Here is a 27,009-nt window from a genome sequence, read left to right as displayed (position 1 = left end):
CCTTTATGTCATTTTGGAGCTTCAAAGTGACCACCACTCACTTGCATTAAATTAAATATTCTTCTAAAAATCTTAATTTGTGTTCTGCAAAAGAATTTATTTTATATATATATATATATATATATATATTTTTTTTTTTATTATTTATTTATTTTTTATTATTAAACTTTTACCCATGATTGCAAAGCCCCGTTTTCAGCAGTCATTGCTCCATTCGACTAAGAAGAATATGCTGTGTCACCTAATCCTTAAGAAATTATTCAAATGCACAATACAGTCTTTTTCCAGTTGCTGTATTGAACACACTTGCATTTCATACAAGTTACTTTACACTTGCAAGTCAAATTTTGGTTTTAAAAATGGTCAAAAAGAAAATAAAAAATATATTTTCCTGAAATTCATCAGTCAGTTATTATTATTATTATCTGAGCAATGATGGTACTACAGTTTTGAAAGAAGAAACAAACTGGATATAAGCAGGAAAGATAAAAGTGGACTCGCCCATGTTGCACAACAAGAGGATGCCTCACAGGTGCACTGCTGCAAATACAAAGAATATTTGAAGACTACAGCGTTTATTTAAATAGAAATAGACATTTGTAACATTATAAATGTCCTTGCTGTAATTCTTGACCAATTGAATGCATCCTTGGTGAACAGAAGCTTCAGTTTCTTTCAAAAACAAATATGTATTGTACGTGTCTATACAGAAATTGACTTGGAATTTGATTTAAAAAAAAAAAAAAAAAAAAAGACAACTAGCCCCGGTCTCCCCTAAATGGCAAATGTCACTTTTTTTTTTTTTTTTTTTTACAGAGCTAAACGTTGTTTTACGCAGAGATTGTAAACCCTAATCAGCTTAGAACTTCAAAACAAAAAACAGCTTTGCGTTTTTATATGGGGATTTTGAAAATGAAACGGCGCGAGAAATCTGTAAATCAAATTACGCTGCTGCACTAGTTTGTACGTAGCAGCTTGTATTCACGATCCTTTTTACGCGCCATGCCTGTTGCGCTCGTTTCCCAGCATGCAGCGCGAATTTATATAGCCATCTTGTCGGGAGGTGAAATTTTTAGGTTTTCTGTTTCCGAAGTCTCTCAGTCAGTTAGCCGTAAACTTTAATTCCTAGCCGTTTTCCGTAACCGTTTTCGTACAGTACACGCGACGTGTTAATCGCTGAGTGCGGTGACATCAGAGGCAGCGTGCGAAAGCGCGTGTACAGGATGCGTTTGATACTTATTTGTAGGTAGAGAAGTGAGAGGCAGCGGGGATCTACGCCAGCGGCCTGACACACACCGCACAGCTTGTTTCTGCCCGGACCGAGCTCTGTTTACCAGCACACGAGGAGGAGGAATTCATAGTCGACGCGTTGTCTTGTGTGGGCGGCTCGCGGGGGCTGTGTTTGTCCGCCGTTGAAGCGTCGAAAATGCAACAGGACAGAAGAGGAAGACGGATGACGCACAATCATCGCGCAAAACTGTGAAATTGGGTAAGAAATTTGTGAAGTTCACCGCGTCTTCGAGGAGCCTCGGGCATCTTAAAGACTTTTAAGCATGTCTAAGATGCCGGCGAAGAAGAAGAGTTGCTTTCAGATCACGAGTGTGACTCAGGCTCAAGTCGCGGCCAACAGCGCGACCGACGACACCGAGAGCCTGGACGACCCGGATGAGTCCCGGACAGAGGACGTGTCCTCCGAGATATTTGACGTGTCCAGGACCGACTGTGAGCCCGAGGTGTGTGACAGAAGCTCCTCCGAGGAGACCTTGAATAATGTAAGTGAATCGGAGGGGCAGTTGCCCGCTGTCGCTCCCCTGAACGGGGGTTTTGGGCCGCGCAACGCGCTCTCCGTGGGTCACCAGAGCGCAGGCAACGTTCAGGCCTCTGGCGCACAACAGGCTGGCACAATGGCCACGTCTCAAGTCACAAATTCATCAAGTGCGACTACTATAGCCAGTTGCAGTTCACGCTTCAGGGTCATTAAGCTTGACCATGGCTCCGGAGAGCCCTTTAGGAGGGGGAGGTGGACCTGTACCGAGTATTATGAGAAGGATCAAGAAGGCTCTGCGATGACCAGGACCGTGGATGGTATAAGGCATACGAATATGACGGAGCCCGGAGCGGATAGGGACAGTGGGCTCGGGACCACTGTTGGCTCCCTAACGGCACAGGTGGGCGTATCTGGCCAGGGGCCCGACACAAGTCATGACTCTTCTTTCACTGGCCCACTGCATACTCTTGAGCAGCCACACAGCTTCAGCATGGCCCCACAGCAGGTTGCATCAGGATCTGGGCCCCCAGACTCCTTTAGTAATAAGCCAGTGCCTGTGTCAGTTCAACAGCAGGTGTCGGGTAGCTCTCACACAACTGTCCCTCCGCCTGGCCATGATGGAGTACATCAGGGCGCTCACATTCACAAATCTCCCAGCATGCCTCCTCCAGTACAGCCAATGCTGTATCAAACCCAACCTGTTACGCATCATCTGCAATCCCAAGCTGCGCTGACTGACTATGGTCAACAGCACATGCCGATAACGGTCACCCAGACCCACCCAGGGGCCAGCCTGTCCGTTGTACACGGCATCAATCAGGGGTCATCGCCCGTTCCGACCCAAGCCTCCGGAGGAGTGCTGGTTCAGGGTGTCGAAATGTCTGGCATCCCTGAAGGTGTTCCACTAGGCAGCCAGCTGCTGTCACCGGTCCCAAGCTTGGTGCAGCATCCCGGCGTGGGGCTCTTGAGCAACGTCACCCCCTTGGCGCCAGGGACCTCCATTCTGCAACAGCCAGTGGCACAGTACCAGGTCTCAGGAGCATTGCATGGTTTGTCTGCAGCACCACAAAGCACCCAGAACATGCCCTCAGTGTCGATTGCAATCGGCAGTGTGCCAGCCTCAAGTGTGCCCATTCCTGGAGGGGCAACGATACCCAACCTTAATACCTCTGCACACAGTCAGGCAGATGAGAGCCGGAGGATGTCTGATGCTGCTTCTGCACTGATTCCTGCTGTTCACAATAAAGACATGGTGAAGCCCTTAATCTCAGAAGGCCTGCAGTTGCCCAACCCGGCTGTAAGCAGTCTTTTCGGAATATCCATTCCCATTGATGGGGAGGATGACAGGTGAGGTGCCATTGATGTAATGAAGGGAGATTTGACTGCCTGATTTCTTTTGTACTCATGCAGGGTTCCCACCGTCATGGAAAACATGGAAGTATCAGGGAATTTTGAAATCATGATTTCCATGCCTGGATAAGTTGTGGAAATTTCTGTAGTGAATATATTTATTTTCTCTAGATATTGACTGACTATTGCTATAGATATATTCACTATGAATGTTGTTTTCTATATGTTCTTAAGTATTTAAGCTAGAAATGATGAAACATCCTTATCCACTAATCATGGACCACTGGAAAAGTGCTGGCAAAGTCAACTACATTGACCAAAAGCTGTTGGAACCCTGCTCTTTTTTTTTTTTTTTTTTTGTCTTGGTTTCTTTAGTTCTTTTTCTTCTTGCACGGTGGTGGATAGTGGTAGTGGATGCCATTCATCAAAAATGTTTCAGTGGAAAAAGTGTTACGACATACAAGTGATAGCATAGAAATGGTTTCAAATGCTATAGCCTAATACATTTGTCTTGGCTTAGTGGTCATTTACTCTCTTTTATTGACAGCGTTTATGGCATAATGTTGATTAACACAAAAAATAGCTTTTTTTTTTTATAAAAAAAGAGAGCAGAAATTGCAGTTACAGTAAGAGGATTACAGTGGAAGTCAATGGAGTCAGTTCATAATTGTTCAAATACCCACTGTTTCAAAAGTATAGCCTCAAGACATAAACAGTATATGTGTTAATGTCATTTTAGTTTGATGAATCAGGGATTTACCAGCTTTACAGCATTTTTACCTGATTACAGGCTTTACCAATGTTACATGACATTGACATGACATGTCATGACAACGAAGTTGCAAGATTGGATGTAACTTTACACAGATAAGGTTATTATGTAGGTTTTTATCACACTAAAATCATGTTAACACGTATAATGTTTACGTCATGTGGCTATACTTTTGAAACGGTGTGTATTTTAATGTTTTTGAACTGGCCCCATTCACTTCCATTGTAAGTACCCCACAGTAACTGCAATTTGTACTTTTAAATAACAGAGGGACGAGTCGAAATGTTTGCAATAAGTTTTGCAACAATCAGCATTATGCCACAAATGCTGTCAATTGAGCTTCACTTGTATTGAAGCTGGAGCAATCCCTTAATGTTCATGACAAATCTCCGCTATGCATGCTGTGGGTGTTCTTTATTAAACAGTGAATGTGACGTGTGTTTGGTTGTTCTCATTAGGGTCGAAAAGAATTCCTCTGCTAATATGTGTTGTGATACCATTGTCAAGTTGTTTACATTTTCCCAATTATTACTTTACTTGTTTCAGGAATGGTTACTTAGGGTTTCATTAAGATGTGATGTTAAAGAAGTCAATAATTTTGTTAATTTAATTATTGACTTAAGTGCAGTCTCTTTGTTGTTTGTTTACTGATGCTTTAAAAAGATATTGAAAATTTGTACCAGTTCGCCAATCTGTCAGAATCATATTTTCTTATCAGCATATTGTTTTCTCTTGTTTCCGGTTGTTTCATGACAGCAACTATAAAACGTTTTCTCAATTGAAAAGCGACAGTGCGTATCTGGTGACAGTTTCAGTTTAGAAGTGTTGCTGCATGGCTTCCTCTTAGATGCTCGACTTTCAGTTCCAGGGTTGCAAGTTGTGCATGATCTTTCAACTGGTTGGCATACTTGAGAGGAAATGGTGAACTGTCAAGTGCTTCAAATGACTCTGTAACTACCGTGCACCATGAGCTCCTCAGAAGTATAGACTGAGCAGGCAAGGGCTGAATCTCACCTCTTACGTGCTGTACACTCGCTCAGTCCGGGGTAAAGACGCTTGTCACTAACTGGTGTCACCTTTTGCAGCTGATATGGACGGGGGAGTCTATGATAGCAGAGGCCTATCGCATAGTCCACAGTAGGCCTTCCCTTATGTTTTACTTCTAAAGATAAGGTTGCTTCACTACATGGATGAAAACATTTTTTTTGTCATCCAATTTTTCTTTACTGCTCTTTGAAAAGTCAGAGACAGGCGTCACTCCTCCCGATTATGACCCTAAAAGCATTGTTTGCACATTATGTACACAAGCATTCATGGTCATTTGACAGGCACTTGTTCAGATAAAGTGTTGAGTGATTTCCACTAGACAGCATTCCTCTTCAGTAACTACTGGAATAATTTATGGGCCTGCAGATGTCATGCATCTTCCTTTGTTCCTCACAAGTTCCAGGAAAGTATCCGAAAAATGTTCACCTAGCAACCGCTGGTTACGCTTACATTTATTTTGTTGTTCAGTGCAGTTTGGTTTAAATGATTTATGTCATGCTTTACCATAGTACTGTAGTTATTGCACTTTAGTGTGTTAAGCCTTAAGCTCAATTTAAGCCAGCATTTGTGGCATAATGTTTATTACCACAAAAAAATATTTGTGTCCTCGTTTATTAAAAAAAGCATTTACAGTGAGGCACTTACAATGGAAGTGAACGGGGCCAGTTCATAAACTGTAAGATTCACATTATTTCTAAACTAGTTACTGTGATAAAATCATGTATCTTAACCTATCTGCGTAACGTTGTATCCAGGGTATGAAATTAAATTGTTTGCCCTCCAGCCACAGTGGCGTGTGAATGCTCAATTTTACCAGCTACTTTGATTTTTCATATGTATATACTAGGGATGTCCCGATACCAGTTTTTCTCTTCTGATTCCGATATCTCAAAATCTCAGTATCGGCCATTACCGATCAGGATTCGATAACAGTGTTGTTCTTTTGCATAATCAGTTTAGAATATCTTTACCTCATTGTGTGAAACTAATTGGGAGTACTCTTTAATATGTAAAGAAACACAATCCTCTAACTCAGGGGTCGGCAACCTATGGCACGGGTGCCAGCATTGGCACGCGGAGGGGTAATCACTAGCATGCCAGCAACAGCGAGAGAAGAGCAGACTGTTTTATTTATATAAATGCCACACCTGCATTCCAATCTACATCTTGATCTAATCCCTCATGATCATGCAGTGTGTTTTCATGAGCTGAATGGGAGGCTAAACAAAAAGTTAAAATGTGACGATGTGTTCTATTTGCTTTCAGAACAACACGTGATGTAATAAGGAAAACACCACTATTAATCCTTGAGATTTAACCATGGTCACACTCAAAATTATATTAAAAGATTAAAAGAAAAAACATAAACCCACATGGTGGGGTGCAAAAATCTTTTCAAGTCTATTCAAGATATAAATGAAACCTGGAAATAAAGTTTTAGGATTTTACTGGAGCGATTCACCGAAAAGGGCTAAATAGTTGATCGGCCTGTAATGCGCGAATGGCTTGCACGCGCAGTGTGAGTCTCGTCACACTAATAGTGTTTAATCTCCCATTCAGCTGATGAATGAGGAAGGATTACATCAAGATGTAGATTGGAATTGCGGTGCGAAAATATCCTGCTCCTCTCTCTCTGTTGCGTGCTAGTGATAACATGATTACAATGACATAATATAAGAAATATTTAAGATTCCACACAATTTCAGTGATCAGTAATCAAATAAGCAAATTTGTGACATTAGCTGTGTTAACTCATTTTGTGCCAAAGGACAGGTTTTATTTCATTAAAGCACTTTCACATGATGCTCTGTGAAAATTCACATGCATGATTTTTCACATGCAGGTTTTGCAAAACAAATTTCAGTAACAGTAATTCCAGTACAAGTCATCAGTAGAAAAGAAGCCAGTTTTCTTTGCAAACATTTTTCAACTTGTATCTGGACTTTAAATGATTCTGATCTCTCTTTTGTTGAATTTAGTTCAGTCCATTTTTAATTCACACAGTTATTTTTTTGGATCCAATTCAACTTAAATATTGTTAGAATTTGTAAACAAATAATAGTGATAATAATATAAATATATATATATATTATATAATTTTTAAATACAACAGTACTATATTTCAGTCGTGCACCTTTACCTTTAAAACCCTCATGCTTTTATTTTGATGATCCTAACACTCCAGGACGTCCTGTATGTGTCTGTATGTGGGCTACTTCACAGTTGTTTAATTCACTTATTCAAATTTTAGTCAAATGTTCCTCCAGTGCCATTCTAAATGCATATTATAAAGGTGTCTTTACACAGCAGAGTTAGGCGTGCTCTGACCCACTTCAGCTGCTAGAATCAAAGGCAGATCTGAGGCTGCTTAAATTGTGTAAATGAAATGCAGCATCAGAGCAGCCTTAAACTTTGTTGTTATGATAGAGCATGTATTTAATAATTTAGTTTTATATTTGAAAGAATAACTTTATATATTCAGTCGTTTCATGTTTGTTTTCATAATTTTGTTTATTTATGCAGTTGTTAAATGCATTCAAATGCAGTCTGTGTAAAAGCATTCATGCTTGCTCTGAGCAGCATTAAACTGTCTGTGTAAATGCATCTAAATGCTACTTTAGATGCAGCTTCTGTGCCACCTTTGCAGTGTACATCTTTTTTTATTTTTTTATTTCTCCCCTTTTCTCCCCAATTTGGAATGCCCAATTCCCAGTGCGCTCTAAGTCCTCGTGGTGGCGTAGTGCCTCAGAAGTTGCCTCCGTGTCTAAGACTATCAATCCACGCATCTTATCATGTGGCTTGTTGAGCGCATTACCGCAGAGAAGTAGCGCGTGTGGAGGCTTCACGCTATTCTCCGCGGCATCCACGCACAACTCACCATGCGCCCCACCGAGAATGAGAACCACATTATAGTGACCACGAGGAGGTTAACCCAATGTGACTCTACCCTCCGTAGCAACCGGGCCAATTTGGTTGCTTAGGAGACCTGGCTGGAGTCATTCAGCACACCCTGGATCCGAACTCGTGACTCCAGGGGTGGTAGTCAGCGTCAATACTCGCAGAGCTACCCAGGCCCCCTGCAGTGTACATCTACATCTGATATGTTGTTTGTGTGTATCGCTAACATAAAAATAGCCACGAACTCTGAGGGCTGAAAATAGCCGCGACCGCCTTACTAGGCTGAGCGTCTTATGTATGTGTGTCAACAGAGCATACTTTTATGATGTTTTTATAGTTCTTTTATGACAGTTTTGCAGCTTGACAGTAACGAACATGACTAACACAAAGTACCGGATTTGGATTGAGCTCGTTGGACCGATACCCGATCCATCTAAAAATGTCAGTATCGGAGCTGATTCCCATCCAGGTATCGGATCAGTGTATCCCTATTACATACTGTATGTATATACACTCACTGAGAACTTTATTAAATCTACCTGTACACCTACTTATTCATGCGATTATCTAATCAGCCAATCGTGTAGTGTGATAAAATCATGCAGATATGGGTCAGGAGCTTCAATTAATGTTCACATCAACCATCAGAATGGGGGAAAAATGTGATTATTGGTGCCAGATGGGCTGGTTTGAGTATTTCTGTAACTGCTGATCTTCTGGGATTTTCACACACAACAGTCTCTAGAGCTTACTCTGAATGGTGCCAAAAACAAAAAACATCCAGTGAGCAGCAATTCTGCGGACGGAAACGCCTTGTTGATGAGAGAGGTCAACAGAGAATGGCCAGATTGGTTCGAGCTGACAGAAAGGCTATGGTAACTCAGATATCCCCTCTGTACAATTGTAGTGAGCAGAATAACATCTCAGAATGTACAACATGTTGAACTTTGACGCGGATGGGCTACAACAGCAGAAGACCTTGTCGGGCACTTTATTAGGACCATAGTGTTCAGAATAAAGTGCTCGGTGAGTGTATACATATAATTTTAACTAGTTGTCGACCGATATATTACCAAGGCCGATAATTAAAGTCAGAATATCAGCCAATTTATTGGCCTCGGCAATATATCGGTTGACAGTTAAAATAAATGTTATACATTTTTCTGTTTGGACGATTTTTTTTTTCTTGAGGGAGCTGAGAATCATCTGCTTGCATGTAAAGTGACTGAGACATGTAAATGACCAGTCACGGTTTGTTTTGTTGTTACGTGACATCGTGTTACTACAATAATAGACCGGTGTGCAACAGAGTCTCATTTAAACGGTCCGCATATCAGAGCCATGGCAGATGCGTTTGAGCTCAGTGTTAAAGTGCTCGTCTGTTTCATTCTCCTTCTCTCCCTAACAGTTCCCTGTAACTTTTAACTGTCTTGTCTAATGATAAAAGGCAAATATCAATAAAACTAATATCATATACCATCTCCAAATATGCACATATCTAGTTTAAACAGATGTAATAAACAAACCTCACACAACTTCAGCAGATCCAGCATCCTGTGGAAGCTCGTATTCTAACAGTCTCACCTCAACAGTTCCCTGTAACTTTTCTAATGATAAAAGGCAAATGTCAATAAAACTTCTGTTACATACAATCTGCAAATATACAGATATCTAATTTAAACTAATGTAATTCACGAACCTCACGAAAATCCTGCGTTTTCTTCCTGTCGAGCGCTCATGTAATATCTTCCTCTGAAGCGCGTGTTCCATCAGCCAGAATCAAAACTTCAGGATCAGGATCAAAAGTTCCTCTGATTCACAAATCATGACGGTCACTCCGTGACAATCCGAGCAGACGATCCAGGCCTTTAAACTGACAGTAGACTACTGCTGCACCGCTGTATCCACACGAGTGCGTGAGTGCAACCATAGTCTTTCTAGCATGTCAGTCCACTGTCGGCCATGTTTGGAATGCTCTCGGGAGGCTATTTCCAGTCATGAGAAATACAATTTCTCCCATTCATTTTAATAAAAGTGGCCCGTCTCTGCTGAAGTGTCTCTGGTGCAACTTCAAGGTAAAAGCGCTTCATGTACTATAAGTAAATGTCTTATTCACTATGCACTGTATGTACAATTGATTCGGTATTTTTGAGAAAATGCGATTGCTTACGTGGACATGCCATCTATGGTTGCAGGACAGTACTTTGTGTACTGTTATTTCCTTCTTCCTAGTATATTAACAATTTCTTCATATGCAAAAAAATTACTAAAATTTGATGACTAAACAGAAATCAGAAGAAACTGCCATCTACCATTTAAAATACAATATTATTTTTTTATTCTTTTTTACAAAGTTAAAGTTTTGTGTGAAATTGAGGAAATATAGTGCTAAATAAGAGTTTATTTTTATTTATTTTTTTAGCAGTTTTATGTTTGTTATTTACTATATTAAATTGTGTGATATATCGGCATTGTATCAGCCTGTCGGCCACCCTGCTCTCTGGATATCGGCATCGGCCATTAAAAAAAAAAACATCGGTTGACTACTAATTTTAACAATGTTAACAAAGTAATACCAGGTTATTATTATTAGCATAGATAATTTTACAACACTCAAATGGTGGCTAAAGGGTAGACAGAAGATAAACTTCTTGTTCAAGAAACATCTGGAGGTTGTACTGAATTATGACATGATAATTCACCTGTAGTCCCAATGTCGTTGCATCCTCAGATGGTCTGAGATTATATGCAGTGTTCTCATAGACAACACTATTATTGGAAATGGACCCTTTTTATAGACCGCCTTATTTAGCGCCGTAAATCTAGCATACTTTTTTAAAATTTGCGATTTAATGATTTAGTGCAAATTTATAACATTGTACTTTATATTACCCTGGAATTCGTTTTTAAAAATTAGTTACCACAGCTGCGATGGGGCTTCTAATGCAGCTGCTGAGAGAGTGACAGTAAATTTGTCATAATCCACCGCTCTGTTTCTTCATTTGAAAAGTTGTGGAAATGTAATAGTGACGTATTTATTTTTATGTTGGAGCAAATGGAGTCAAACGCGTGTGTTCTGCGACTCTGCGAGATACGCTCTCGTGGAGTCGGGGAACATGCACGTATGACAAGTTCTCACTATTCTGCGTAAAACACAAATAAACCTCTGAACATAAGGCGAATCAGACATGCATCGACTGCTTTTCATCTGTTCTTCAAATTTTTATAAAGTGTGCTTCTTTATAACACCACATATATTTCAGATCTGTATATTGTGATGGAATGTGATAGAGAATGTTTTTTTTTTTTTATTATTATTTTTTTATAGTGCTTGCTGCCATCTAATGGAATGAAATAAGACTTTTCAAAGTGAGATGAATGAAGTCAGTGAACAGAACCAGAATTAAATGCTTACAAAGTTGGGATGGCAAAAAAAAATTCTATATATATAGTATCATTAAATATATATATATATTTGTTTCTCATAAGATTATAAACACGTACAATATTATTTATGAATAATTGGAGGCTTTTTTTATTCAGGGGGTTTTCTGAAAAAATTAGACACGTTTTTGCAGTTAGTCCACAGTTTGTTTGAATGGTGTACTTTTAAATGTGAGTGTGACAAATTGCAGGCGGCAGTGCAAAAATGTATCAAAGTTTAATGAGTTAAACCCATCTTTGTGACTAGCAGCATTTCTTGTCATTGTCACTCCGAGACGTCTTAGAGGTTACCCGCCAGAGTGGCTGGTAATGGAGCAAAATTACCCACCACTGGGCATGAAATACCCACATGTGGATGGTTGTGGGTGCAAATTCCATACCCTGGTTGTGTCCAATACTGGGATTACAGGGTTTCATTGTAATGACAACAAAATTCTAATGTTGGATATAACCAGAGATTATTTAGCAGAGATGGTCCACATCTATTAAAATGATGGGAGAAGTTGGAATGCCCAACCAAGGAGCTCTAAGCACCCAACAGTCAACGGATGTAGAAAGGAAGTCCCCCCTTACAGTTAAAAGAGCCAATCGCCTTTTAGATAGACATCACCTGTCAATCAATGTGGGAAAATTGTGTTTTTTTTAGTGTAATATGAGGTGCAGAATCACAATTTATGATCCTAGTGTTGTCAGATTTTATTGCTGATTTGAAATATGTTCTTTGATCGTAATCTTGACCAGCTGTTTTAGAGATTTTGGTCTTTCTCCATTCAAGTAGATAGGCAGCTGCACTGGCATGACTGGATACAGCCTCCCGAGAGCATTCCAAACATGGCCGACAGTGGACTGACTCGCTAGAAAGACTTTGATATAACTTTACATGGAATAGGTTTGTTAGTGATTTTATCACACAAAAAACATGTTTACACTTAGAATGTTTACATCTTGTGGCTATACTATTGAAACTATTGTGTACTACTATGTATTTTAATGTTTAATATTGCCTTACCGTAACACTGACATTTTTATTTATTTATTTATTTTATGAGGGGCGAGTTGAGAATATTTTGTGGTAATACACCTTATTGCCACAAGTGCTGTTTATTGAGCTTAACCTTTATTGGACCTGCAATATTTTCCTCGGAAGAAGTAACGAGTATAATTTTTATGACACACTTTATTCTCCTCCCAGTTCTCATTACTGGATTTGACTTTTTTTGTAATTCCCATTATTTTCAAAGGTGATTCTTGATAGACTATCATTGCTATACAGCAGTCAATTTATTACAAAGAAAAAATATTTTTTTTAAATGTAGTACAATATTTAATTAAAATCGGCATAAATTGAAAGCATTACAATATTTTAACATGTTATATAAGTAATATCTAATAGGTTCTTAATTGTCACTTAAATGTCAGAATGTAAAAACTCTAAATAGTCCTTAAAATTCCATTCATTTTCTTTAAGCAAAAAGCATAAAAGTATTTTAGGGTGAAATATGAGCCGGATATGTTCTTGACAGGCTTCATAAGATTCACCCAATCAGAACATTGATTGCGACACACCTTGCATATTTTCGTGCACAATGTTGGCCAGGTGCAAGGCCTGCACAATAACAGCTAAAAATGGCCGTGTCCCACATGTGATATTTTTGACATTGTAAGTCTCTGGATTATGAGTCCACCATCTGAAAGTGTTTTAGATGAATTAGCTCATTGTGACACATGTTATCAGAATTTGCCCCATCTGCTGTTTAGAATGTGTAACTGCTTCCTTTTGTGCCCTTTCTGTGATATAATGATGAACACTGCCACATCAACCCCAGAAAAATAACCAAATATGTGCGACGGACCAATACAGAATGAATATTAACTTCAAGAGATAAGCAACTGAAGTAAAACCTCAGCTTTCTAGACTAGCTTAGTTCTGTTTGTTGTTGATGAAATCAATTGCACGACCTACTCCATTACTGTTTTGTAAGTACAGATCATTTGTCAAGTGTCATATTCATTGATTCATTGTGTAGCAGTGGCTCAGTCTCTCAATACCTGCACAAGTCTGAATGTACCTTCTCGGCCAATCAGACGATCTCTCTGTAATGCCTCTCGGGGCTCTCATACCTGAAAGCGTCTTTGTATTCGGCAAGCATTCCCTCGTTCTTTTAAAACAAGCTTCTCTCAGCACCTCTTCCCAGGTAGTAATGCTGACTTCAGCTGACTGAGAAGCACAACACAACTTGTCAAAGTCTTCAGAACAGACTTTTCAGGCAGTTCCTCCAAGGGAACCTTTCAAGACCTGTCATGAAGCTACTCTGTTTCTTGTTAAAGCAATTTTTCCTTTATGTTGTGGCCTCTTTTGGAGCAGTCATCCTATATTTTAAGCATGCACCCTGCAATGAATATGACATGACAATGTTAAGTCATACTGCAGCATCTCTGTTTTGATCATAAATAATACATTCTAAATCTGAAATGCTTTGGGGGTCGTTTTTTGTCTTGGGCCTTTTAAACTTGTGTTGATGCAAAATTGCCAAAACAACTCTCAGCTATAGAGGCAATCTGTGGCATTTAGATCCTGTATTTGGTTAAACGTGTTTTTGCTGTACAAATCAGGATTTGCCTAAATTAAGTACGCAGCATAAGACAAATTCTATGCACATTGTTGCATACCCATTCTCCCTTGTTCAAATGAATGCAAGTGAATGGAACAAAGCCTAAAGCCTGGTTTATACTCGACGCAGCTGCTTTTTCGCGAGCTAGTGCGTGACGTCATTGCACGTTTTCGGAAGTGCGCGTTGGTGACGCAAACCCTCATTTAAAGAGGCGGTGCACACTGATTTTTGTGACTCGGGCAAACAGTGCGCGGCTCCACATTAAAAAATGAACGCATTTCAATGTACATTTTATAAGCATAAAAAAAATGATTGTAAAATGATTTTGTAAATTTGTGTGGAAAAATTTGAGTATGAAGTAAAAATAATTATATATGGATTTTAAGTGTTTTGAGGCATATATACAAGAATTTGTGTGGTGCCTTTTATTGGATACTCAATAAAAACAACTATACTGAAGTTTGAAACTTTTATTACAAAAAATAACCTAACACAGGTTAATGAAAATGTAGTCAGTTGGCCTTATTTATGACAACCGTGCAGAACACACTTTTTTGTGTAAATCATTAGAAAAGTCGTTCTTGCATAAAGTGCCTCATTCAGTTTATTGGGATAATTGACACATTTGTTTTGTTTATGTTTCATGAATAAGACCCAATGAGTTGTCTCAGTCACTACACTGCATGTTTTAGTTTGCATTTCTTTAAGTGTATAAATGGATACAAGCGTTTCAATACATATTTTATAAGGATAATATATAGTAGCAGTGCATTCTATACCTTGAAAGTTGCAGAGGCTGTTGCATTGCTCTTTAGTTTATATTTTGTATTGTTGCTGAAGATGTTTTATATTGTAGCATATCTATATGCTTGTATAATTTTATAGAAATATAGGTTAAGAAATATACTATAAGCAATAGCATTCAATATTTTCTATTGGACCATATTTATATGCTTGTATAATTTTATAGAAGTATAAGGTCAAGAAATATACTACATTTGAGCGGTGCCTTTTATTGTATATTGAATAAAAACAAAACCAGATTCAAGTTTGATGCTTTTATTACAAAGATTCTTGTCAAGGCAAATAAATACTAAATGTTGAAAAGCACAAAAAAATTGACACATAGGTCAATGAAAATAATGATCCATCATCCAAATCAAGCAAATGCATGCAGGACACTGTTGTTGTGACATTGTTCTGGCAAACTACTTGTTCTAAATGCTCTTCCTGCTGATTCAGATGATATTTTCTCTTGGCTGCCCCATCATTTCATAGAATAGTACAACGGCAAACGCGTCAAGTATAAACGCCTCTAGAATTTGGGGAGGTGTGCGCGTAGTCTGTGGAGCTTTGCATTGTGGTGCAGGGCGAAAGTATAAACAAGGTTTAGTGTTACCATTCCTTTATGCAGAACGTGTCCCATTAAAGGACTTTTTAAATGTGTTGTTTTGGTTGCCAGCATTATGTTGTCGTAATCTCTTCCTATTCAAACCCTCTCACAATGCGTGTTCTGAAGGCAAACCTCTTACTCTGATCCACATCAGCAGTATTAACTGTGGACAGGTCCAACAGAACTCACTGGAGTACACTTGCAGTAATTTAACTGTGCTAATAAAATTATGTTTGGTGGAAAACCAGTGTTATTGACCATTGTTATAGTTACCCAAGCCTGGTTACCTTCTTTAATAGGGTGTTGCAAGAAAAGAGCTTGTGTTGTGCATGTGGGACAGTGATTAAATTTTTTTTTTTGGCTCATAGTCGTAAAATCCAAGCCAGCATAAATAGCTCATATGTAACATTAACCATACATTTGGAATCTGTATAAAAATGCATATTTTTCTCAACCTATAGCTTTAGTGGATGTCAAATGCTGTTTAACAAGATGTTTATTGTATCCAGATATAATCTGTCATTCCCATGAGGTTTCATGCATAGTGAGATGGAATAGAAGCCCTTTGGATCAGTGTGGTAACTGGGCACTGGCCCCCACCAGAAAGCCACCAGTGTTCCACAGATTCTAGGAAAAGCTATTTGCTCAGAGTCCAGACATTCACACATGTGGTAAATCTACTCTTGTCCCCTCCCATTCCTATATAGAGGTCTTTCTAGAGGAGGGTCTCCTCCTGCCTAACTGATACAGCCCTCTCATCCCAATATAGTACAAGGCCGCGGTAGTTTGGGGGGTAATGGAGGTAATGGTAACCTTCTGTGGTCCCCTGTACCTTGCTGAAACTGTACCACAAACATTTTAGTGAATTGTTCACTTTTTGCAACACTGACATTTAATGTTCTGAACCTACGCTCACAAATAAAGATTAGGTCAGAGATAGTCTGAAGTTAGAATACATGCTATTAAGACAAAAATTAATTAATTGCCTAGGGCTACACAATGTGGAGCGCAACAGTCTAGTTTTGTAGTAAAAGTAGTTTATATTTTCCATACAGGAATTGATTTTTTTGACAAATGTATTAACATTTAAAGACAGACTTACAATGATGTAGCAGGTGTCTAAGGTATTGGCAATAAATTAATTGCTGTCGGACCAGATTGATTTATCAGAAGATTTAGGGACCGCGGAGGTGGTAGCGGTTTGTGGTGAGAAATAACAGACAGGCACTGAGCTGGATTTGAACTTGGAATGTTATTTTGTTCCTTTTGATAGAGAGTGAAAATAATAAAAAAAAAAAAAAAAAAAGTAAATTACAATATTACACAATGTACAATACAGATTAACTATATAATCTTTCCCTTAAGTGCACTTTTCTTTTACCCCGAAAATATACACAGACTGGTATTTTCAATATCAAAATGAAATTAAAGAAAATAAAAGAAATAACGTTTCTCTCAAAATATCACAGATGTTTCAATGTATAAGGATCTCAATATCAATCAAACTGGTTATGGGTAACCATACACCATCAATAGTTCAATGTTCTGTAAAATACTGATCAGTTTCTTCTCTTTTCCTTATTTGTCAATTCTATCCAGGAAAAGAGCTAAATAGTTCTCTAAATTGGAATTGTCTTGCTTCCAAAAGCAGGGCTGATGAATGAAAGGAAGGAAATTATCCTCTTCTTTATGATTTGTTGTCCTCTTTTCTCTGTACAATGTAGAATTTGGGTGACTCGCCATCAAATGTGAAGTTTCAGCTCACAGGAGTAACACAAACCGTAGAACCAAGAAAATAGGAAAAACACAAGGAAGGAAATAAAAAACCTGACCTCTATATTAATCGTTTTTTCTCTTACACAGGCGCAAGTGTCCAACAATGGCGTCGGTGAACGAGTGAAAATGTTACTCAACAATATTCAGTCGGCTTCTTCAGATACTGGATGGTACAAAATAAATGAACTTGAACACTTTTTAACTATTTCTGTACACTTTTCAGAGATTTTGAACTATATTTCTTTAACGTAGTTCGCGAAGATCAGCTCACATCTTTCCTCTGTCATGCTCAGCTCTCTCTCCTGTTGTCTTGCACGCACGTGGACACGCAGGGCGCGTGATGACGGAGAGCTCTCATTGGTCAAATTGCTAATCAACTAAATAACTTAAATCGACTTTTAATAACTTTTACATTTCTTTTTACCTTTATTAGGGAAATGTTACTAAATTATGAATTAATGAAACTTATTCCTTTTAATTTACCCATTATTTAACCAGGGTTACAATGAGCTCCGAGGATGTTAACCGATGGTACAGTGATGTGAAAAAGTATTTGCCCCATCCTGATTTCTTCTGTTTTTAAATCTAACATAAAACAAAGGCAATCTGAGCAAACACAAAATACAGTTTTTAAATGATAATGTTATTTATTGAAGCTAAAAAGTTATCCAATACCAACTGGGCTTGTGTGAAAAAGTTACTTAATCCCCAAATCTATGAGACTGCATTCACAATGGGGTTCAGCTGGACTAGACACACACAGGCCCTGATTACTGCCAGCCCTGTTCAATTAAATCAACACCTAAATAGAAATTTTCAGCAGCATGAAGTTGACTAAAAGGTCTCACCCAGTAGCACACTATGCCAAGGTCGAAAGAAATTCCAGAAATGAGGAGGAAAAAGGTGAATGAAATACATCAGTCTGGAAAGGGTTACAAAGTTATTTCAAAGGCTCTGGGACTCCAAAGAACCACAGTGAGAGCCAGTATCTCCAAATGGGGAAAACTTGGCACAGTAGTGAACCTTCCCAGAAGTGGCCCACCTTCCAAAATTCCTCCAAGAGCACAGTGACGACTCATCCATGAAGTCACAAAAAAGCCAAGGACAACATCCAAGGAACTGCAGCCCTCTCTCGCATCAATAAAGGTCACTGTTCATGACTCCACTATCAGAAAGACACTGGCCAAAAATGAGTGGCGTGGCGAAAACGACTTTTAACCCAGAAGAACATTTAAGGCTCATCTGAATTTTGCCAAAACACACCTTGATGAACCTCAAACATTTTGGGAGAATGTTCTATTGACTGATGAGTCGAAAGTGGAACTGTTTGGAAGACAGAGGTCCTGTTACATCTGGTGTAAATCAAACACAGAATTCCACAAAAAGTGGAAAAACTTCATACCTACTGTCAAGCATGGTGGTGGTAGTGTGATGGTGTGGGGATGCTTTGCTGCTTCAGGGCCAGGGCAGTTTGCTATAATTGAGGGAAACATGAATTCTGCTCTCTACCAGAAAATCCTAAAGGAGAACGTCCGGTCATCAGTCCGTGAGTTGAAGCTCAAGCGCAACTGGATTATGCAGCAAGACAATGATCCAAAGCATAGGAGTAAGTCCAACTCTGAATGGCTCAAAAGAAGCAAAATTAAAGTTTTGGAGTGGCCTTAGTCAAAGTCCTGACTTGAACCCGATTGAGATGCTGTGGCAGGACTTTAAATGGGCAGGACATGCTCAAAAACCCTCCAGTGTGGCTGAACTAAAATAGTTCTGCAAAGAAGAGTGGACCACAGTTCCACCACTACGTTGTGAGAGACTGATCTTCAGTTATCGGAAGCTTTTGGTTGCAGTTGTTTCTGCTAAAGGTGGCACAACCAGCAATTAAGTTTAAGGTGGCAGTTAGTTTTTCACATGGGTGATATAGGTGTTGGATAACTTTTTTGCTTCAATAAAAATATATTTATATTTGAAAACAGTATTTTCTGTTTACTCAGGTTGCCTTAGTTTTATGTTATATCTCATTTGAAGATCTAAAACAATTTAGTATGAAAAATATACAAAAATAGAAGAAATCATGAAGGGGGCAAATACTTTTCCATAGCACTGTATATTCTTCTGTTGAATCAGACTATTTTATACAGTTAGTTATTTTGTTATTACTTCATTTTTAAAAAGTCACATTTAATAGCAGAATTTGTGGTAAATAACTACACTACCTATGATCCTGCAGTGCTGAGAAAGATCCACCAATTAGATAAAGGCAAATAAAGTGCACCAGCAGAGCTGTGCAGCGAATGCCCACTTCCATGATGCACTGCCAAATGACGCAATCGAGTCGGTCTCCTTACACTCTCAAACTACTTGTACATATCTGAATGTTTTGCAGATCTGTTTAAAAACTTATAACCATTAATTTAAAATGTATCGTTTTGAATTCTATTACGTCATTCGCAATGCTTCATGGGATTGTAGTTCATTCTCTCATGAAAGATGTTACGTACAGTCTATTACCTTTTTTTGCTTCAAACAGGGCTCGAAATTAACTTTTTTACTTGGTAGCACTGGTGCTCCCAACATCAGAAATTTAGGAGCACCAGCAAAAATTTAGGAGCACCCACTGAAAATTAAGGAGCACCACAACTACAATTTATATAATACTAAATAGGCTATGTATTTAAAAAAACCCATCACCATCAGCATTGGCGTGTTCCACCTCAACATGTCCGACGAGGATGTTTGTGGTAGTGATGGATCATTCATGAACGATTCGTTCATTTTAAACTAATCTTTTATGTGACGAGTGCTCTCAGAGAGTGATTCGTTCATTTTGTGTTGACCGCGCATGTGCATTGTGCAACCTTCGTTCGTTTGTTGTGTGAAAACCGCAAACGAACGAAGGAAACCGATATTATTAGTTCACCTTTCAACTCTTTTGGTCAGAGTCGTTCGTTCTTTTGTCACGTGACAGCCGTATACGCTATGTATTTCTCACACAGGAAACAGAAATGATTAATTCAACTCTCGAGTCTTCTGGTCCAAGTCGTTCGTTCTTTTGTCACGTGACAGAAGAACGAACGACTCGGACAAGAAGATTCAATCCAGAGGTGAACTAATCATTTGTTTCTCATAATTTGTCCTTGGCTGCATAATACTTTTTTCCTTATTGGGACTATAATCAAAGTTTGTGTAAGTAGATGTGTTGGGGGGGATTTGGCTATTGAAAATGTAACATATTTAATTCTGCTCAAATGAACGACATGAACTAAATGACTTAAAAAAAGATTCGTTCATTTTAGTGAAGCGAGCTCTTCTTTGGCGATGGTGTAGGCGGTGTTAAATTTCATGTTCAGCTCTGCCAATTGAATGGAACGTCCGGCAGCATCCTGATGATTAAAAGCTTCAACAATTGAACCTGATCCTGAATACTTTGCCACACACTTGTCCCGGCATTTGTTGTGCTTGGCGCTCTCCCCGTGTTTAATCAAGCTCTCGCGCTTAAAATGTGTGGATTCAGTGGCGAATGCAGTGTTACCTGCAACCTCTGTCCCACAGGCTTTACAGTGAAAGCAGTGCATTAAGCCATTTTCATAGCGGAGCCACTCGAAGTCTTTCAGCCACTCTCTCTGAAAACTGCTGGTGGATCCACATTCACCACATGATCGCCATCACCAACTCCAGGAGTTACATTATCTGTAACTTTAGGCGGCTTACAAAAGAAATCGCTCCATGTTCTTTTCATCTTCTCTCTTCAGCTCTTTACATTTCGCGTGCTAGTTAGCTCCCTGTCACGTGACAACGGAGCGCGGTGAAAGGGAGTGATTGATGGCTAATATTAACCAATCTAAAATCTGCATTAAAGTTAAGAATGTAAAGATGAATTTAATTGGTTATGTAACGTTGAATAGAACGGCGGACCAGTCGCTGTATCAGCTCACAGCAGGCACATAGTGCAGTAATTATCAAACGTTTTGTAGAGAAATGAAAACAGGTCGCACCACAACAATTATTTGCACTCGCACAAATGCTCCCAAATATATTTTGAGGTCCCACAGATAAAATTTCAGGAGCAAAATGGTCGCAATTTCGAGCCTTGTTCAAATCAAAGTTTGTAATTTTGGGATTTTCCTTGGAGCTAGTTGGTTTGGTTTGGTTCATGGCTTAGAACTCTTAATTAAAAAATTAATGGGAAAAACACTTCCCAAATCAGGCTGGCTGAAAAGTGGGTGGGCACCGTTGCACTCTGTAGCTCAAATTACATCTTAGTATTTTTCAGGATATTTATATTTCTCAGTATTAATGAAGTTGCTCTGAAATGGCACAATTTCTTCCGTTTTCTTCACTTAGCCATTTTAGCCAATGAAATGATTTTACTAAAACATACAATACAGCAGCTTTAAGTGATGATCCAAACCAATTGGTAAATCAGAGTTTTGAATCAATTCATTGATGCAGTTTAAACTGATTCACGGAAATGAATCAAATTTACTAACTTTAACAGAATTTAAAGTTGCTATTGAAGTAAAAATTAGAGATGCTATTAACTTCTCACAGTCTTATAATTGTGAGTGGCAAGAAAAGGAGGGATTGGGAAATTAGGCCAGTTGCACTGTATTGGAAACTTTTTGGCCGAATAAAACAACATTATAATCATGTTGCTTGATTTTATATCGTCAGCAAAATCATCATAAGTCTCACGACTACATTGTGAATATTCAAATGGTTGTGCCTCTCAGCCCAATATGTTTACTTCAGTTATTTTCGTATATTATCAAATGGAACATTAAGCAGATTGCAAGTTAGTGCAACTTTTAATTGGTATATAAGTAAATACTATGGAATAACTATATTAACGTGCCTTAGGAATAGGGGTTTGATGGATGAAGGCCTGCAATTAGATACCTAATCCAGATACCCACTGTTGGGGGTTAACTTACTGTACTTTCTCAATTTCTTATGTAACTCTTCTATTTCTCTTTTTCTGCTGGATGGAGTGCAGGAACCCCTCCACAGCTTTCTTCCAAGCCTTCCAGTCTGGCAGTAGGCTTAAGGACTCAAAGATGACCTGTGATAGGTACAGTAATGGGACAGCCCTGGTGTGAACGCAAATGTTTGAAGTGTGCTGCATGGTCCAAGCATGGCTTTGAGGCTTGGTGCTCTCTGATATGCTTACAATGCCAATAGTGCTCATATGAAAAAGTGCAATATTAATAAACATGGAGTAAAATCTCAAATTGGATTGGTGCATTTCAAACTCCTTGCTTGTGTTCAATAACGCAATTAATCTTGAATTAACTGAAAGCCAGTGTGGAGCTGCAGTTACGCACTTTCGGAGGTAAAAATCCCATTCATTTTTCCATAGACAAAAATAATATTTTATGATTAACTTATAAACCTTTGAAAACAGACCTACCATGAACTCTGAGGTTGTTAATAAATGGAATATGCTTTTGTTGAAGCCATCAGACTACATTATTTCAACTTAGAAATCATGTTTAATTGCAGAATTTCTGGTGCAGATTAGGGCTGGGCGATAGGACGATGTTATCGGATATCGGCGATATCTTACAAAGATCCTGATGCCGATTGCGGCACTCAATTGACAGACCATCAACAAAATCAGGAACTGGCAAAACCATGGATCTGGGAATTTGCCAAATATATTAAACTGTGACCAGGGTGCCACCTGCCAAATGCGACGAGGCTGAATCCAGTTCGCAAGCTCCTCATCCAAATCCTGTAAGACGTCTTGCAGCGACACAAGAAATGCTGTTAGTCACAAAGACACGCACATGAAGAAACACACTTTATTATATTATTAAGAACAGACAAAAGAAAAGCCATCAATATTATGACTTAAAGTGCCGAAAGCAAGATGAATAAAGTGCTAAATATGCTTCTCATGTGGTGTGTAGATGTGCGCGGGATGATTGAAGACTGGTATCACTGCGTGTGGCGCGATCCACCAAGAATCTCTCGCTCAAGTGATGCGCTCTTCTCTATCCTACCACTGTATACTGGAGCCCTTGCACGCATCATTTGGGCTTCGCTGCATATGCGAGCTCCGGTGACAGGATAGCGCAAAGCGGATCACATGCGTGATTAAACTGGGCTTCCCTCGATATCTTGGCGCTTAACAAACCTGATGCAACCCATTTTAATTCTACATGATAATTTTCTATTTTAAAGCGTTGACCTGCATCAGCATCTGCAAGACTTCTCACATCAACACCCTTACACAGTAAACTTTAATAGATTTTTAGGCTATTATTGTTTCATGACAAACAGTTTATTTGTTAAGAAAGACTGCCTAATTAACAACTGAGGAGCAATCCATGGTCTTAACTATGGTAAATACAAGGGCAAGCTACAATGTAGAATATAAATTATGAAGAAAGTCAATGATTGTGTAATATTGTAATATATTTCCTGTTCTAATGATGTTTGATATAATGAAACAAACTGGCCTGGTTTGGATTCCTAAATGATCAAGAGTCTGATAAAAGGAAAACAATATCTGCTATGAAGTAGGTAACAAACATATTTACCATAGAAGCACAGTCCCAAATCAGTAAAGTGGTTTATTCATGAATATTATAATGAGCCCTATAGAAATAAGGTGTTCAGAAGTTTCTAGATGCTCACATGATCAAAAATAAATAATTTTCATTACAAACATGAAATGCAGCAACTTAAATATTAATTGCAATTATGAAAGAAAAAAAACTGCATCGTGATGAATGTGTACGTCGGCCCCCACCTAAGACCATTTTTGACCCTGGAAAAACATGATGTTGCGATATTTAAGGCGGTTATTGATCAAATATTTTTTACATATCGCCCAGCCCTAGTGCAGAACAACACTACCCGTAATCCTGAAGAGAGATCCACCAATCAGATAATCGTTGCCAAAAAGGCGCACTAAACGAGTTCTGCAGTAACTGTCCATTCCCATAACGCAGTCGAGTCCTCCTGCACCCTCAGACTGCTTATTTATTTGCTAATATCAGATTTTTTTGTAATAAAATGGGAATAGACTATATTGTTTCTATACTCAATAGTTTTATATTTTCCTATCATTTTTAAATCGATAACGTCATTCGCATAGTTTCATGCTATTGTAGTTCATGCCGTCATTAAAGACGTTAAATACACAATGTTGTATGATTGTCTTTTTGTATGATTTTTAAAATTCTTTTCCTTCAAATCAAAGTTTGTATTGTAAGGATTCACCTCGGAGCTGGTTGGTTTGGTTAATGTCTTAGAATGTTTTTATTTTATTTTATTTTTTATCAAGTATTTTATGAAATCCCTATAGAAAGAATGAATGGGGACGATACTTCCTAAGCCAGGATGGTTGAAAAAGTTGCCGGACAGTGTTTGCATTTTGTAGGATTTTTATGTAATATCTGTTATTTTGATTAATGTTTTCAAGTGCAAAAAAAGTTTAATCTGAATTCATTGAAATAAACAGTTTGAACCAATTGGAAATGGAAATGAATCAAATTTACCAACTCTTACACCATTTTTGCTATTAAAGTTTAAATCAGTGTAGGCCTGGTGTAACAAGTACTCGCAAGTTTATTGACTTGGTTTCCTCCCACTTCCTGTCAGGTACTGGTGTAATAAGTGACTTTCCACCTTGCGGCTATTCATGACACTTTGATGTGAGCTCTCTGCTGAGTTGAGTCAGCATTGATTCTTATGCTTGCTCTAATATTATGATCTGACCTCAGGTACTCCAGCCTCATATTTCTTAAAAACAAGAATAAAGAGAGTAAAATAAGACAAGTTATCCTTTGGTTGGCTGGACAAGGCTGCAGCCTTTTAAAGGAGACCTATTATTGCCCCTTTTTACAAGATGTAATATAAGTCTCAGGTGTCCCCAGAATGTGTCTGTGAAGTTTCAGCTCAAAATACCCCACGGATCATTTATTATACCATGTTGTAAATGCCTCTTTTTGGGTGGAATCAAAAGCACGCTGTTTTCGTGTGTGTCCCGCCCCCTTTCCGGAAGAGGGTTGTGCCTTTACAGCTCGTGCTTCGGATACTATAGCAACAATAAATCAGAACTAATATGACTGACACCGTAAATACCGGAGTTCAGCCATATATGTAAACATTCCATTTTTAGTACAACTCTCTTATGTTCACAGAAAACGTACATAGTTTTCAAAAAGACAATCACCTTACTGTATTGTGCATAATAAAAGTGCGGTTATGAATTATACAGACAGTAAGCATAAAAATAACGACATAGCTCTCCGTGAATACAATCAGAGACAATGGTAACTTTAGCTGCATTAGCCGTGGAATCAGCTAACAAGCACATTCGGAAAGGCAATTTGCAAACATTCACAAAATATAAAGTGCCATACTTACATCTTCAGGATATAAAGCTGGAACATGAACAGTTGGTACTGATCCATGCTTGAGAGTCAAATTTTTGGAAAATTCTGCTTTATATTGATCCTCATTCACAAAGCAGTCCGGTGTAAAATGATTTGCACAAACATACACACATTTTGGTATGTTTTGGGGCACATTTGCTTCAAAAACAAAACTTGTCCACTGCGTCTTCAGTGGCTCTGATGCCGGGAGTACACGAACAAGTTCCCCAACATACTGTTTCTTTTGGTGCAAAGATCTTTCTCGAAATAGTCTTTGGTCAGTCTTGTGACTCAATGACATTTGTGATGATGAGATACCCGTCAATGTGCTGCATTTGAGTTCGCTGTGGACATACTTTGTACCTGTTTTTGTAGCAAAATTGCATTTTAAATGCATGAATTGGGTAATTTATGAATTTTGGTCACTTTTTGGCTTCTCTTCATGAGACTAATTCTTCATAAAGAAAGTGTACATGTAAGTTTAGCCTATATGTTTGTGGAAGTTTATTGTCAGTGTGCCCTTTAAACAGCTTGGAGAATGGTTCAATGTCTCAAATTGTATCAGTGCGCTTTTGTACTGAATACATTTCCTCTTAAAGAGGCCTTTTTTTGGTTGATGCTAATCTGCTTTTGCGCTCTTCCTGTGCAAGTAAATTGCAGGGAAAAGTACAGAATGTCTCTTTCAGTTAATGACCTCGATGGCAGTCAGGGTCTACACATCTAACCTGCATCTGTGGCTTCAGTGCCATGAATGTATTTATTTAACATGTATCTGTTTAGGAGGATTGTGATAGAGAGATGGATGGATAATAGTGTTGTCATGGTACCAAAATTTCAGTAGTCGGTACCGATACCAGTCAAATTTCAGGTTTCCTGACACCAATTTCAGTACCACTGAAAAAATAGGTAAAATGTAATTGCACACACTCCTTGAGCCTATTAAAATGTTAAATAAAAAAAAAATAATAAATGCATGTTTCCTTCATGTTTCTCAAGTAAACATTTCTTCAAGTTTATCAAGTAGGACCCTATTCAATCAGTTTTATCTTTTTTCTACATTCTATGCTGTCTCCGCGTCTGAGACCGTCAACCCGCGCATCTTATCACGTGGCTTATTGAGCGCGTTGCCACGGAGACATAGCACATGTGGAGGCTTCACGCCGTCCACTGCAGCATCCACGCTCAGCTCACCACTCGCCCCACTGAGAACGAACCACATTATAGCAACCATGAGGAGGTTACCCCATGTGACTCTACCCTCCCTAGCAACCGGGCCAATTTGTTTGCTTAGGAGACCTGGCTGGAGACACTCAGCATGCCCTGGATTCAAACTAGCGAACTAGCAAACTCCAGGGGTGGTAGCCAGCGTCTTTTACCACTGAGCTACCCGATGTCCTGATATTTTGTTACTTGGACGTTATGACATTTCACAACAATGACTACGTTTAAATGGACACTAGAAAGCTGTTTATTGCTTAAGGCACGAAAACGGTGTATACGTTTACATGACCTGTGTTTACGACTTTCTCTTTACTCCTGTATACATGCGGCTCGGTCAGTAAGCAGCT

At 38.7% G+C, this 27,009-nt stretch overlaps 1 protein-coding gene across 2 annotated transcripts in view; it reads left to right on the top strand.

Annotated features, from left to right (window-relative positions):
- The first annotated feature begins 1,044 nt into the window (after positions 1-1,044).
- Positions 1,045-27,009, top strand: part of LOC127441654 (TSC22 domain family protein 2-like) — a 31,808-nt gene continuing 5,843 nt past the window's right edge. Inside the window, exons 1-2 of one of the 2 annotated variants that reach the window (XM_051699283.1) lie at positions 1,045-3,115; positions 22,051-22,125. In XM_051699283.1, the coding sequence (XP_051555243.1) occupies positions 1,554-3,115; positions 22,051-22,125 (1,637 nt within the window). In that variant the 5' untranslated portion in view covers positions 1,045-1,553. The remainder of the gene's footprint in view (positions 3,116-22,050; positions 22,126-27,009) is intronic. The other variant, XM_051699284.1, reaches the window with a different exon arrangement.

Source organism: Myxocyprinus asiaticus, chromosome 5 (genome assembly GCF_019703515.2).
Source record: "Myxocyprinus asiaticus isolate MX2 ecotype Aquarium Trade chromosome 5, UBuf_Myxa_2, whole genome shotgun sequence".
Classification (NCBI taxonomy): domain Eukaryota; kingdom Metazoa; phylum Chordata; class Actinopteri; order Cypriniformes; family Catostomidae; genus Myxocyprinus; species Myxocyprinus asiaticus.
The sequence above is the reverse complement of the archived record's forward strand: the minus strand, read 5'-3'. Positions and strand labels throughout refer to the sequence as shown.